We start from the raw sequence: 15,487 nt of genomic DNA, 5'->3' as shown, positions 1-15,487 counted from the left end.
TTAACAGGTTAGTTTAGCTGTCTACATCAATGGAGCTTTCCTTAAGGGTTCCAGTTCTATTTATATGAAAACAGAAGGAGGCTGACAAACCTTCACAGCCTGAAGAATTAGTGATCAAAAACACCCTGTTTTTTGGTTTGTTTTTTTGTGTGTAAAAGAAGTACATTAATACACAGGTATCTAAGAGCTTAACATAACTATCATGAAGTTTCCCATAACTGCATACAGGTTCAGTTGCATTTAAACCTTATGAACATCATGCTTCCAAGTTGCTTGTGCAAACTGAGATTTTAACATACTTGTGTTTCAGCTGCTCTTCCTAGGATGAAAAGACTCTTTCTTTTATATAATTCCACTAATAAATACGGATAGTTTCCCTCAATGCTGTGTCTTATAGCTCTTTGTTTACTTCTCTATGTTAGTTACATAGAGAGCAATGACAAGCTTCCCTATAAAAATTAGGGCAAATTATCTCAAATGTAGTCAGACAGGATGCTATGTTAAACTTCTTTCAGCCATGCAAAATGTGTTCCACTTCCTATGTGCAAATACATTTTTTAAACCTCATAATCATAGAAATACCAGCTGGAAGAACTCTCTGGAGGTCTCTAGCCAACCTGCTTCTCTAAGTGAGATTGTCATCAGCACACTGGCAGCCATGGCTTTGCCTGGCTATGTCTTGGAAACACCCAAGGACGGAGATCCCACAGCTTCTGTGGGTAAATGGGTTCCACTGGAACCCATCCAATACCCATATGGTGAAAAAGTTTTTCCCAGTTTCTAGTCTGAACTTCTACTATTTTATTTCATTGGAGAGTATTAGGATTTTTAAATTGTCAGTTGCAATAAAGGGGAGGCAAACATATTTTGTGTACATATTAGTAGCCAAATTATTTATTGGGCAATTTATCACTTTTTCAAATTCCCATCCTCATTACCTTTTCAAATCATGTTATTCATTATGTTATTCTTGGATTTCACATGATTGTGAAGCATGACAGTGACTGTAAATCTCTCTGTTGTATCAGTGCTTTGACCTTCCTTTTGGACAGTAGCTTGGATCTTACCATTTTATATTAATGATTGCTCTATCTCCACATCTGGCTGCACCATAATGCAATCCATAATGGACCATGCAGAAACGTAAAGGAGATCAACTTTAATCAAAAAGAAAAGCACACATGGCTACCAGCTGTTAAGGTGTATCTTCTGAAACTACGTGATCAACAATCACAATATAGAACCAACCATGCATCAACAACATCTTTTTTGCCAAAGTAACCACATAATTGACTTTTGGAAAGGTCTTAGAGAAGGTTATAGGCCTATAAAGGAAGTCAGTGGCTGTAATTCTCAGACAATTATCTTAAGATACACCTTGCGTTCATTGTTCCCATCCTTGGAACTTTCATGCCAGGCTGGCATGAGACTCCTTGTTTAGCCTCTTGCTCAGCTGGACAACAAACTGCTTAAACTACAAGCAATGATAAAGTATAAAAAACTGCAATGGATGCATAAAAGTGAAAGGTATAAAGCTGAAACTACTTCTGTTCTTTACATGTAAATGTTTTAAAGGTACACACATCAACTCTAAAAACACATGCATGTCATTTAAAGACTGGAACAAAGCTGACTTTGTTGTTATTTCCAACAAGGGAATTTCCCACTTTAAAGTAAAGCACGTGGATGAGAGGTTGAAGAGTAAGGATACATAAGTAAGTGAAAATGGAATTGTAGGGTGGATGTGATAGCAATTCATAGTACTCATTACAGTGTTAATTCCAACAGATATTTGAGATCTCTTTGACACCTTATACAGAGCACTGTTTCATCAGAGTGTATTTGGACAGACGATCATCTACAAACAAAATACTTGCAATAAGTAGCCATTAATTTATTGAGGGGAATTAAAGTCACAAGCTTAGCTGGAGGTAAATGTATGAAAGTATTAGCAACCTCATTAAAATTCTCACAAATGTATTTAAAGTTTCTGGCAAGCTTCCAGTTACCTGCGAGTGGCAATACACCAGGTGTTAAAAGCTTGTTAGTTTTTTTCTTCCTTATGCACATAAGTTGCAATGAAAAATCTATAGAAATTCTACATCAACAGTAATCTCATCTAAGAACCTTTTGGATTACACTGCCAGATAATATATCTTGTAAACCAGAAACTTAATGGTTTGCTTGCCAAGCTATGCCCATACACCCATATGAAATAACAGTGGTGGAACAGGCAAACTGATGAAAACCAGGTTCTTGCTGTTGGATTCAGTGGAAATTCACCATGTGTTTGTCTTGTAAGTCACTAATTTTTCCATGTTAACTGAAAATTTAGTTTTGAATTTTTGCTAGACAAGAAAACCTGAATGGTTCTAGTGATTATTTTGACAAGGGGAAAAATGTATTTTTTAATGAGGACCACAATGGAAAAATTCTGAAGGAGCTTTTTTTCCACTTTGTTTCTTTAATTTTGAGAGAAAAACAGGTATAGGGGAGATAAAGAAACAAAAGCCACTGCCAGAAGATAAAACATCCTGAAGCATGAACTCAAGCACCAACAAAATCAATAACTACCATATTAGTTTACTCATGCTTGAATTTGTATGAAAAAAAAAAAAGAAAAAAGAAAATAAACACAGATGAGTTGACTGGCCTGGGACTTAGAAGACCACAGTTTTTTTTCTTCTATGCCAATTTGAAAGACCAAACCCATTTTCGCTTCAGGAGAAGAACATGATTTAACAACATTTTGAATTTTTTTGTTGAGAAAAAGATAAATATCTCTGAACATCTACCATGGGTCTATTTCTATTATTACATTTAATATAATTTGGTCTGCTCCAACCTACTTGAATAATTAAATATAAATTGAGATAGAAGACATAGTGATTTATCAGATCACTGTTTGAGATACTAGGGATTGGGAAGATGCAAACCCATGGTCTGACTTGGGAAGCAGTTACTGGATACCTTAGCTTCAGTAGAAAAAAAAAAAATGAAAAAAAAACATCTTTGGAATGAGCAGCACAAGGCAGGGAGAGGCAGGGAATTGCTTGTTTCTGTGCCATATGTGACATATCCCTTCCAGTTATCCCCAAAGTGGTTCTCATATTGCTCTTTTCTACCAAACAGAAAGCTGGGCCAGCCTTGTTCTCTATAGATTTTAGTAGTGGCAGAACACCAAATACAGCAAAAGAGTGCTGGGGAGAGAGAAAAATATTTATTTAGGTATAGTTAAAAGATAATAGAGAGGATTAGGAAGACCTCTAGGCAGAGCAGAGGGTTGCAAATAAATTGCTCAAAGATGTTCATGAAATATATAGAGGACCCTTGGGTCTTTTCATACTAAGAGTATTTGTTATTTAGAAGAGTAGAAGATGCAAAGAAGAAAACATGAATTACATGTTTTTTCAAATGCTGTCCTCTGATACATCTGATACAGTGCCATGCTTTTGCAAATGCACTTTCCCACTTTGGTCCTACAAGCAACCATTTAGGGTTTGTGTTTTTTATCATCCTTCTGTACACTTGGGCAAGTGCAGAGAGAAATTGAACAGGAACCAAATCCACATTCATCTGGGACACATGCCTTTTCCTAGCTTTCTGTCAAGTATATTCAGAATAAGCCAGGGCTGGAAAAACACATCCTTTATTTCTACCCACCTTGCTTTTACTCAGTTCTTTCCCTAATGAAAGGTCTAAAAGGCTGGTGCTCGCCCTTGACCCCCCAGTGCAGCCAGGAGTTGTGCAGCCAGTCTGCCCCTTGGGTGAAATGCTTCTGTCGACATCTTCTGCCACCAGCGCCGCCTCCCACCCATATTCTGGGCTACGTCCCTCTCCTTCCTGTCCCCTCAGAGCAGAGGAAGCCTGGGGCTATCCTGTATGTCCCCAAGGTCCTGCTCCCCAACCTCTAAGGTGCCCGCAGGCCACAATTCCCACCAGTGGCAGCACCCTTTCACGGCAGCCAGGGGCGGCCAGAAAATAAGGTTGCAGCCAGGCCCTGCTCAGCGCCTTTCGCCCCTTGGGGCAGCAGCATTGCGCCCTCCACTCCCTCAGTGCCAGGGCCTGCCAGGGTGCCATGCCGGGCACAGGAAGGGGCGGTAGGATATCACGCTTGGAGCACTTGGTCATATTACTTTGCATCTTAGGAGGTGGATGTTGCCACAGTTTTCCACTAAATGGGGGTGTGGGTGTGTAGCTAAGATTTGGGGAAAAAAAAAAAAAAAAAAGGATATACATCTTCATAAGCAACAGTGACTGGAAGAAACAAAAGTAGATACTAATACCTCTTGTCCCAGTGCATATTCCGTTAGTTCTACGGGATGTTTTTCTAGGAAGAATGCCCTCTCTCCTTCTTCCTGTCTCCCCAAATCAGCAGTATTACAAAATAGGGAGTCTGCTTCATTTGAAATGAAAACATCCCTCTCAAGCTGATACACTTGAGATGTCTCCTGGTCAGTCGCCCAATGTACTACATAATTACAGACTACTTTTGTTTCAAAGAGAAGAAAAGTACTGATAAAATTGTACTGATATTTATCTTGGAAAAACATCCTTTCTTTAAGATAATGACTATCTAGTATATGGTCCTTTTCCTGTTGTGCATTGATTGACAGATGAACAAAATATTATCGCATATACCTCAAATTCCATGAATACACACTACTGAACCTTGTGGTTCACCTAAAACTCCCTTCCTGATGTTTTTGCTATCAGGAAACTCTCCAATGAACCATCCTAGTGACTTAAGACCATGGGCCATGCCTTCAAAACAACACTTTTAAATCTGAACTTACACAAACTCAAATCACTCAACAGGAAAAATGTATTCCTTCACTTTGTTTCCAACAGAGAGGTAACACATGAGGGGCCACAAGAAAAATTGTAAGAATTTAGAGCAAATAAGGAACAACTGCAAGTGTAACAACTTCTGGCAACTTAAAGTCTTGAGACTTCTTCAGTCAGGGGCTGAAACTGGGCTGCTGTGTTTAAAAGCCTGCAACAGACCAACCCATCATGAAGTTTTCCAAGCATTTTCATACTTTCTGCTTTTTTCATCATCCTGTGGCAATCAGTTCCATGATGTAGCTATGTTTTCTGTGAAGATGTCCCTGTCTCATTTGTTTAAGTCTGACAACCAAAAAACACTGGGCACCTACTTACAGACTGAAAAACAGTAACTGCTGCCTGTTCATCTCCAGGCCACTCAAAATTGTATGGTCATCTACTATAACCACTTAGCCCTTAGCCACCTGTTTTCCAGGAAGAAAAGCGTGTCTGCTTCAAACTTAGTGTTTCCTCACATCTAAGCTATTCTATACCTCTACTGGTCTGGTTGCCTGCTATTTGCCTTTGCCAATTCTACTATTACCTTTCTGAACTTATACGCTGATGTAATGAGATTTTCTCTTTTGTTCTCTGCAGTCTTATGACAACACCTAACACTCAGAGTGGCCTTTTTAACCATCACCAAGACAGAGTGCTGTCTACAGCAAATGTTTTTGTTGTTGTTTGTTTTGTCTTGTTTGTTGGTTGGTTTTTTTTTTGGCTGCAAAGCTAGGTGAAAATGCACTGCTGTATTATATGGGGTTAGGGTTGTTCCCCACTCTCCAGCATTCTTTTTCACGTATTGACATAAATATTTCTAAACATTTTATCACTTTCTCTCTCTACTATGAGACCTTTACATGATTTCCAGATATTCATTTCAGACAGGTAATTCTGCAGTAGCAGAAATGTTGTTACCTGACTGTTCACTACTTTCCCAGATTGTTTTTCTTGTTTTGTTTTGTTTTTGTTTTTGTTTTTAATGTAGTGTAAACACTACATTCACAGAAAACCCTGTGAGACTCCACTGGCAAGCTTCATTGTGGAACCTAACCATCAATTCATATATTTCGCCATCTTTTAATGGGCAATTAGTTTGTCAGACAGTTCTCTTTAAGACTTCTCAGTGAAGTTAAAGAACAAATATGCTGCATTAACCAGCAATGTCACTGACTCCTTCAGAGAACTTTCTAGTAGACTTGTGAGCCATTGCTTCCTCTTGCAAAAGGAAAAGAAACTTCTTTGTCTCTTCCTTATTGTACCATGCATTCCCACTTACCTACTAACTTATTCTTTACTAGGATTTCTGACAAAGCACCTCTTTATGCTTCAAGGACTTTTAACATAACTGATGTCATATGTGGGAAATTTCATTCCTCTTCTGTTAAAAACTCAGGAATGTCATATTTGTGTTACTTTAAATATGTCTTGAGTGAATACCATATGGTCACAATGTTTATCATTTCTCTTATTAATGTTTTCTAATGCCTTTAACTGAAGCTGCAGTTCAACTTTAAAACAAATCCAGTGCTAATGATACCAACAGCAAAACAAAAATATTACCGCCACTTTACTGCCATTTCATATGTGCTCAGAGAATTTTGTCTGGCTGCTTTTACACCGGTGGTCTCTATGCTGTATGACCTATCATTTGCCTTCCAACACCCTACATAAAATGAGCATAAAGTCCAAGTTATGCTCTCTTACTAAATCATCAGAAATAAGTGCACTCACCTGCCCACATTTGAACCAGATGAAACCTGTACTGATGGATGATCTGCTAGTGTGTGTTGATGACTGTGGAACATCAGCCCCACACTTCATTTGGAGATTAATTTTCTTATGAGTTGTGCCTAAGAAATTCAGACCTCTATTTTACATTGGTCCAAAAGTGATTACATCAATTAATGGAAGAACGTTCATCAGGACTCACTACAGGTCACTGGAATCTGCTACCATATAATGTTGAGGTGTCTCTGTATGTTAGCCTTATTTTACTTGTCTTTTGGCATGTTCTAATGGTGACAACTGGATCAAGACACAAAGCAAGAGAGATTTATTTTGATCTGCTAACACCATTCCCACATAGTCAGTAAGTTTTACTTATCTCAAAAAATCCTTTGTACTCCAAAAGACTATTCCAGCCTCACTATGCAAAAAATTATTTTATATCTCTGGTCCTGTTTTTTCCCCATCTCCCTCCACGACAGAATACACAAGAACTCCTTTGGACATCAAAATAAGTTTTCTGTTACCTTAGAATTCTCTCCAGGAAGCAAAGCTTAGTGGGAAAGGAGAGATTAAAGAGACCAAGGAGAAGTGTAAAGAGAATTTGCAAAGGACAGTACAAGAGTGAGACAGTGAGAAGCCCTGTGTACTCATCACAGTCTCCTGATTTCTAGACCTCAGTGCCTTGGACAAGTATGGGAATACATAGTTATTCTGAGTACAAATTCTTCTAGACCCCCCAAATATACATATATATATATACACACACACATATATATACACACAGAATTTATATATATATATACAGACTGAATGTATATATATGCATACTGAATTTATATTTATATATCTACACATGCACACACAGTTTTAAGGCAACTTCCACGTAAATATAAATAAAAAAAGCACATCTACACCGTAACTACCTAGTTACTAAGACTGCAATACAAAGACATCATCTTCCAGAAAAGAAACAATTTGACCCCACAGCACACGTCAAAAAAGTTCAAGTGAAGAAAAACAGGCCCCATAGTTCTGCTCAACATTAACCAACAGGCTAATAACTTCAAGGTATCTTTTACAGTCATAATCATTGAAAACACTAAGAGTTGGAAATATCTATAGCGTAGCACGCTGTGCTTCTGAGCTGTTCCTCAGCACAGTGATAACTAGCCAAGTTACCACATAAGGTAAATAAATGAATCACTGAGGGGATACAAGTGTGCATTTACATGCATTTGTTCTGAGTTTGGGGTGTGAGGAGAAAAAACAAGATACCAGCCAATTTAAGAAAATCACGTAGCAAACTGAATGTACAGACAGCCTGGACCATTCAAATGGCTACAGAATCACTACAGTGTTGGAGACAGAAAGAACAAAATAACAAAACATTGATTCACAATAAGTTATTATTTTTGAGGGCTAATTTGTGAATAAGAAAATAAGTTATCACTGAAATGGCCTCACAAGGATTCTGTTCCACGTTACAAGTTAAAAATAAATAAAAAATAAATTAAAAAAAAAAATCAAAGGTTTTCCTCTTTCACTTCACTCCAGAAAGAACAAGAAAGAGCGTAACAGAGCTCTTTCCTTACTTTTACCTGCTTCAGGGTGGGGTGGAGGGGGGTATGAATGAAGCAAGGGACAACCTCTTGAAGGCAGAATGCATTAGAAGAAAACAGCAGAGCAAAAAACTTGTGACCTACCATCAATTTGATCACTCACACCTGAGTAATAGATTCATTAGGTAGGCAACTAATATCAGGTTTTAGTATTTAACTAAGCATGTAATCCAAGAGAGGAATGACACAGAGATTCTCCACAAAACAATGCATAATTCAATGGCTGAAGTGATCACCTCTGTCAGACACCATCTCTTCATTTCATAGAAATTTCAAATATACAGTTAATAGAGTGTGCCACTTTCAGGTCACAGTCTATCTCTTTGTATGTATTTCAGTTCTCCCTATAACTCCTGGAATAAGTTTTGCTCCATGCTCTCATGAGACCAACAGCAAAAGAATGATATGTAGTTAAAGAGAAACAAATTCATTTTAATATGTCACCCTAGTGTTCCATGTGTTAGCAAAACAATACAAAGAAACCTTTCAATACCACTGGCATGATGAATCAATAAAATTACCATGGCACTAATGAAATGCGCCTCCTTGTATAGTCAGACCAATGAAAACTGATCACAGTTAATCATTATTGTTCTTTTTGACATTTTGATTATAGTCCTCAGAAATTGAATTTTATCGCTGCATGGAGAAACAACTTCAAATTAGAGAACAATTTATCCATTAACATAGAAAATGTTTTAACTGTAATTATATCCCCAGTTCAAGAAGGTACTTACCACATATATAATTTTAACAGAACATAGAAAATTCAATCTACAAACTGAATACAGTCTGCAATAATTAATTTTCAGACTTGGTAAGCATGCATGATTTGAAGAATGTACTGTAAGCATTCATACCTGAAAGAACTTAGTGCATCTTCCTCAATGGGGTCAATCAAATGTTCTGATAAGATACTGATTGCTTGCAACATGGAATGTGCAAGACAAAATAAATTATCAAAAAAAACACTAATCCCTCAGAACTCATGGGAACTCATGAGGAAGCAGCCAGCAGTGTGTTCTGTACTTTTGAGTCATAACTATAAAACTAAAAAAAATATAAACTTACTTTTTTTCTGATCCACTTTTTGTGGCACAGATGGATAGGTAGGGCTTAATACAGGCAGAGTGGTCATCCTCTCTGTGATGTTGAAGGATGCATCTATGGACCACGAAGTCTCTTCCTCTGCAGTGGCAAACAGCTGGGTGCTATATTCAGAGCCCTCTGCCAAAGCAGCATCATTTGTAGGATCAGGATTGAGGACTGAGGCTTGAGATGTAGGGACAAATGAGTTTTCCTGGAAAGTCTCTCTAAATATATTTGAGTTCTTGTTCATTTGGCCAGTGTGGGATAAAGGTGTGGTGGTCCAGGTGGGAGTCCATGTGCTGAGATCTACTTTGGGATTAGTCGTGGAACTGTTTTCAACCATGTTTGGCAAAAGAATGTCAGATGTTTCAATGTCACCATTAACTGTGAGGACCTCACTCCCATTTGAATAAAAGCAAGTTTTTTCTAACACCCCTGGAAGAAAGGGAAAAAAAATATAAAAAAGAATTATATTAGCTCGTTGGTACAGTTGACTCTTGAGTACAAACAACACCCACTACCACCTCTACCGAACTTCATTTTCAGTTTGATTACTGCATTTACCAAAATGCCCAGTCTCATGACCGCACTTAGCCAGCACCTTGGCTCTGCCAGCTCCAGGCACCACGCACAGCCTGCACCCACTAAGATATCCTGAACCCCTACCTCCTGCTCTTACAGAATCCCTCTCCTCACCCCTTCATCCACTTTGCAGCTAGATTGAACCAGCTCACTCAGTGTGAAATTCAATGACTGGACAGGAAGGAATCTTTATTAATCACAGCTGCAAATAACTAACAATGCCAGAAGACCCTAATTCCAGTTACTGTCTGAAAAGATTTGGGGTTGGGAAGTTTAATATGTAAAAAGAAAAGGGAACCAGGAGAGTAGAAAAGGAAGAATTTTCCTTTTTCATTGAGTAACATCTAACTGTGGCAACTGGAACTAGAAAGTTAAACTTGTAAGGGGTTCAATGAAACAGCTACCCTTTGAGATTTACCATGTACTTGTTTATCCATACTGGGTTGTTTTGGCTCAATTGCCACTGACTGTGAGTAAAACTTGGTGTCTGACTTTCACTAGCAGAACCCAAGGGAACTTTATATCTATGTATGTGAAAGTTTCTGTTTCTCTACCAGCAAATGTGCATAATTCATTGGGATTTGGAGGAGTATGCTGTGGGTATTTTACAGAAGCATCAGAAAATCTCCCACCCACAAATTATTTCAGCAGCGATATCTCTTTCTTGAGTCCTCTGGTCAGGCCAAATGAGAAGACTGAACGTGCTTTGACTTCACAATGGGGACCAACAGTAATATGATTTGCTAAAATCTTAGGAATTGTAACTAAGCATGCACAGAAATCGTGCTCACTCATATGTAGCTTTACTTGGATCCTGTGTTTCCAAATAGAGCTTTGAATCTCTGTGAGTGGGAAACCTACTTTGTTTCAAGTTTCAAACTTCAGTCATTTTTGCTGTAGCTTTCAAAAAGTTAATTTTAACTTCTTTTCCTCCCTTGGAAAAGTGTGTACTTTTTCCTTAACTCAAGAATAACCTTAACTCAGGAACTTGAGGGTGTTTTTTTTTAATCTCATTCTCTGTCCTCCTCCCTCAGCTACTGTCTTCTCCACTCGACATAAAAATAGAAAAAGCCTGAAAAATGTCAGTCCCAAAGAGCTATGAATAATGATTGAAGTAAAAATGATTAGCTATTTATAAATCATTCAGCAGAATAGTAGGAAATACATTACAAGTCAGGTAAAAGCTTGAAAGAAGCTTAAACATTTTTTTTCTGTTGTTTAACACAGTGGACCAATAAATACTGTTAAGGAAAATATGCATGTTACCCACTGGATTCTATCCTATCCCCACTCAGCCTTATTTCATTCTCTTTCTGGAACTAGAACAATAGCTGTCGCTACCCATAAGGTCATTTATTTCTTCCACTGAGATCTCCAGATGCCTGTTTGCTTCTTCAACCCATCTTTCCAACAATAACATTTTTGTTCTATTTTCAGTTTCCTAGTGATAACAACTCCCCTTCTTTTTCTTGACAGGGGGACCACATAATGAACCTCTTCCAGACAACAGACCTTCCCAATTGTATCTCAGCTGACAATGAGTATCATTAAATTTCTTTTAAGACCTTTTGCCTACAAAATAACCTTTACAGACAGCACGGGAAGAGAGGGGAAACAAGAAGTTGATATTACCAGTAGGGAGGCTTATGGAATCTGGGTACATGTAAATTTTGTGTTTCTGTTTTCTCAGATCTTTAAGTTTTACCTTAACTTTACAGGTTTCCAAACAAACATTTTAAGGCTGAAGAAGTTTGAAGAATCCAGCTTTTCCACCTTCTAGATGTGTGCTCCAGCCACTGTTTTACTATGTGTTGGCAGGCACCATCACTATTAGGAAGCTTTAAAAGACTAAGTGTAGCAGTGTTCTTTTAAATAATGCTCTTAGGTAATATTAGGAGATGGCTCTAGGCTCTGTTCCAACCAGCTAGTTGCAGTTGCTTGGGCTCTGCTGCATATGCTCTTGAGAGAGGTAGGCATAACCCTCTGCTTGGCTTTCACTGCTGGCCAGCTCTAGATGACAACTCTGTTTCCAGATAGCATGTGATGTTTTTGGATCACCTTCCTGAGGCACTTTGTTCTCCCCCTTTCCTCCTATCCTCTCATCCTCCTAGTCCACAGAGTAGAGAATTCAGAAAATTAATTCCAGGGTATAGTCTCCACTCTCTTTCTGAGTTAGGCTTGTATTTTCATTGATTATAGTCCTTTTCCCCCTTAAATAATATTGTACATCTTCAATCTTAAATTTAATTTACGAGAGATTTTTTTGCAGCATCAAAAGTCCTGCAGGAACTATTTAAATTTCAATACAGAGCTGAAGATAGTAATTCATAGCCTAGATAGCTAATTAGTTGAGAAATAGCTGTAACCATTTTGGAATTGTGTTTTCAGCTGCAGCTGGACATGTCCAGATGACGAGAATATACAGCATGATGGATCTCATTGTGCATGGTACAAAACCAAGGAACTGGCTTAAGATTCATTTGGTTCAAAGCGATGCCTTGCCAAGAGTCTTACTGATCACCTTCCAGTTGCTCTTCACTATTGGGGAATTAATGTTTTATTTAAAGATCTGAAATGGACAGTTAAAAGATCTAAGGAATAAGTCACACTGTTCAGACTACTAAAGTGAGATTTTGGCAGTTCACTGTGAGTGATTTCTAGTAGTTCACAGCAGGAAATCCCAAGAAGACCACATTTGTTTAAAAAGCTAACCAAACAGAGCAAAGCAGCCTACCAAAGCATGTGTAATGGATTAGGCAGTTACACAGAATAGAATGATGCATCACTGCTGTAACTAGCCAGCACATACCCACTGAGATTTCCTCTGCAGGGTTTGCCCTATGAATCTGTGCACTCTGAAGGCATTGGCACATCGCTGATAACCAGAGAATCATAGAATCACAGAATGGCTTGGGTTGGAAGGGACCTTAAGGGCCATCTAGTCCAATCCCCTGCCACGGACAGGGACATCTTCCCCTAGACCAGGTTTCCCAAAGCCCCATCCAGCCTGGCCTTGAGCACTGCCAGGGACGGGGCATCCACAGCTTCTCTGGACAACCTGTTACAGTGCATCACCACCCTCTGAGTGAAGAATTTCTTCCTTATATCTAATCAAAATCTACCCTCTCTTTCAGTTTAGAACTGTTACCCCTTGCCCTACCAGTACCTTGTAAAAGTCTCTCTCCATCTTTCTAAGCCCTCTTTCAGTATTCAAAGGCTGCAATAAGGTCTCCCTGGAGACTCTTTTTCTGGAAGCTCTCTATTTATGTTTTAATACTTGGAGCTCTCTATTTGTGACTTAATCAGCAGTGAAACATACTAGAATGACAACCACAGAACTTAGCTCCTCCATTTGGTGATAAGATGATAATTTCCTATAGAGAGGGTAATTTGTGAGTCAGTCAGTACCATCAACTCATTTCTTACACTGTAAATCATCATACCAATATCAGAGTGTTAACAGCATTAATTTATTACTGATCTGAAGTGAATATGAACTACTATTCTGGATATAATGTGTTCTCAATAAATAGAACTGAATACATTATTTTACACACATTTTAAAGACATCCATAGAATTTGTTCATTTAATTACTGACATCAAATATATTTGTTTCTAGGCTATCAATGCACATCAAGCAGAAGCTGAAAACTGAAAGTGAAGAATAGTAAATTGTAATCATGAAAATTTAAGATATGTTTAAGGGAGCTTTGCCAGTTTTAGACATGAGTAATAACACCAAGTCTTATTCTTCACCCCACAGTAATTACATTGACCTAATAGACGATAGTCCTGATTTTTGCTGTGTAAGTAGAATCAGAACAAGTCCCATTTCCCCAGAGGATTTCATACATTTTAATGAGTATTATGTCGACACATGCCTCAGAGGAGGAGAATGAGTAGATCTGACAAATACACCTGCTTTTTTATCTGCTTTCTGACCAAAGAATGAAAATCTAGGGCAGAGGATGTGAAGGATACAAATGGAATGATAAACATAAGGAAAGTAAATTGAATGGCGTCATATTTCCTAATTGCTAGACTTACTAGTCTTAGTCCACTACAGCCTGTTCTCAATTTAAAGATACATCCCAAGACTCAGTTGTCAATCATAGCATTCATTAGCTTTGTTATTTTGACTTGCCTAACCTAAGTTAAATGAAAAGAACAGGTCTACAACATATTATTGCAAATACTTTACAGACTGAATTGAGAAAATAGATTTAAGTTGTCTTGGTTTTGACAGAAGTGAAGGTGCTAATGAAACATGTTTGTTTCCTTCCTGTGCTTGCTGTTTGGTTGTATGGTATGTAAGCTGGGGGTTTTAAAGGGAAATATAGATTTTTATATATATATATATATCCATATATATATATAAAGATACACACACATTACCACAGTTGTTAAAGATGTGCTCCTGAATTACTCAAGGAAGCACAACAAGAAAATATTTTCTTTACCAAAAACTGAAGTAAAAATGCCACATCCTCTCAGCATTGAAAGCAAAACAATCATTTTTTTTACTTTTTTTTTTCAAAAAAAATTTTATGTTTTAACCCAGCGTTACTGCCTTTCTCATGTTGTAGTTGAAGAGATTTAATGACGAGACATGTCAGCTTCTCTGTAGTGGCAATAAAAGGAAGGCTTCTTAAAGTTTTATTGGTAATAAATTATTAGCTCGTTAATTCTGTAACAGACACAGAGTTAACAGACTAAGCCATGTAAATTCTAATATTTCTGCAACAAGTTTCCACAAAGCATACTTGGGGTTTTGCATTGATATATATTTCATACTTAGTAGAAAGAAACGTATTTTCCTTAGTTGAACAGTAATATTTTGTAGACTGTTCAGAAAGATTTGTCGATACTTATAAAATTAACCTTCACCTGAAAATAAAAAACAGATTTACACATCAATGTGTGACATAAAGGTACAAATATTCTATTCCACTGACAGTTATCTGAATGTCTAACATAAATATATTTTATAGTTTTAAAACGACTGCCGAAAACCATCTACATGCTATCTATTCAAGGTAGTCAGATCATCAAAAATCTACCTTCAGAAATTCAGAAAAAGAATTGTTACATAAATTTATTTGTTACATAAATAAATTTTAAATATATAAATCCAAATATCATATTTATTTCTCTGAAACAAACATTATTATTTCACTAGGCAGTTTAGATTGTTAGGTAGATGTGCTAAGATACATCTTTAATGTCCACATTAGCACTTGAAAAGGAGACTAAAATTGAGACAGAAATGCATTAATTGAAAACAGGCCAATTTACTCTGTTAGCACTCACCTACAAAGGTAAGCAGAATAACCAGCAAAAGGATAAGGGCACAGATGCATGGAATTAGTATTAGGAGCAAAAGTCGAAGGAACTTGGCAGAAGCCAGTTTTTGAGAGCAACCATCCCCCATATTATCCTCATCTGCTCCTAAGACCTGAAAAACAAAAGAGCACAGTTTTATCATTCCAGTGTCAGTTAATAAATCCTATGTTTTCAAGGGCAGTCCCACCCATTTCACAAAACAGCTAGATTATTTAAATGTACAAATTGTTTTAAATTCTTACCGAAAAGTCGTATATAATCTTCCTTTTTGGTGGACAGCCTAGTGCAATCATAC

General features: G+C 37.5%; 1 protein-coding gene across 1 annotated transcript in view; it reads right to left on the bottom strand.

Moving 5' to 3' along the window:
* The window catches only part of CORIN (corin, serine peptidase), a 136,991-nt gene that overhangs the window by 104,987 nt on the left and 16,517 nt on the right, over positions 1–15,487 (bottom strand). Inside the window, 2 exon segments of the mRNA XM_040554938.1 lie at positions 9,249–9,701; positions 15,160–15,304. Of these exon segments, the coding sequence (XP_040410872.1) occupies positions 9,249–9,701; positions 15,160–15,304 (598 nt within the window).

Source organism: Cygnus olor, chromosome 4 (genome assembly GCF_009769625.2).
Source record: "Cygnus olor isolate bCygOlo1 chromosome 4, bCygOlo1.pri.v2, whole genome shotgun sequence".
NCBI classification, from domain to species: Eukaryota; Metazoa; Chordata; class Aves; order Anseriformes; family Anatidae; genus Cygnus; species Cygnus olor.
Note: the sequence above shows the minus strand (reverse complement) of the source record. Positions and strands in the feature narration are given on the sequence as shown.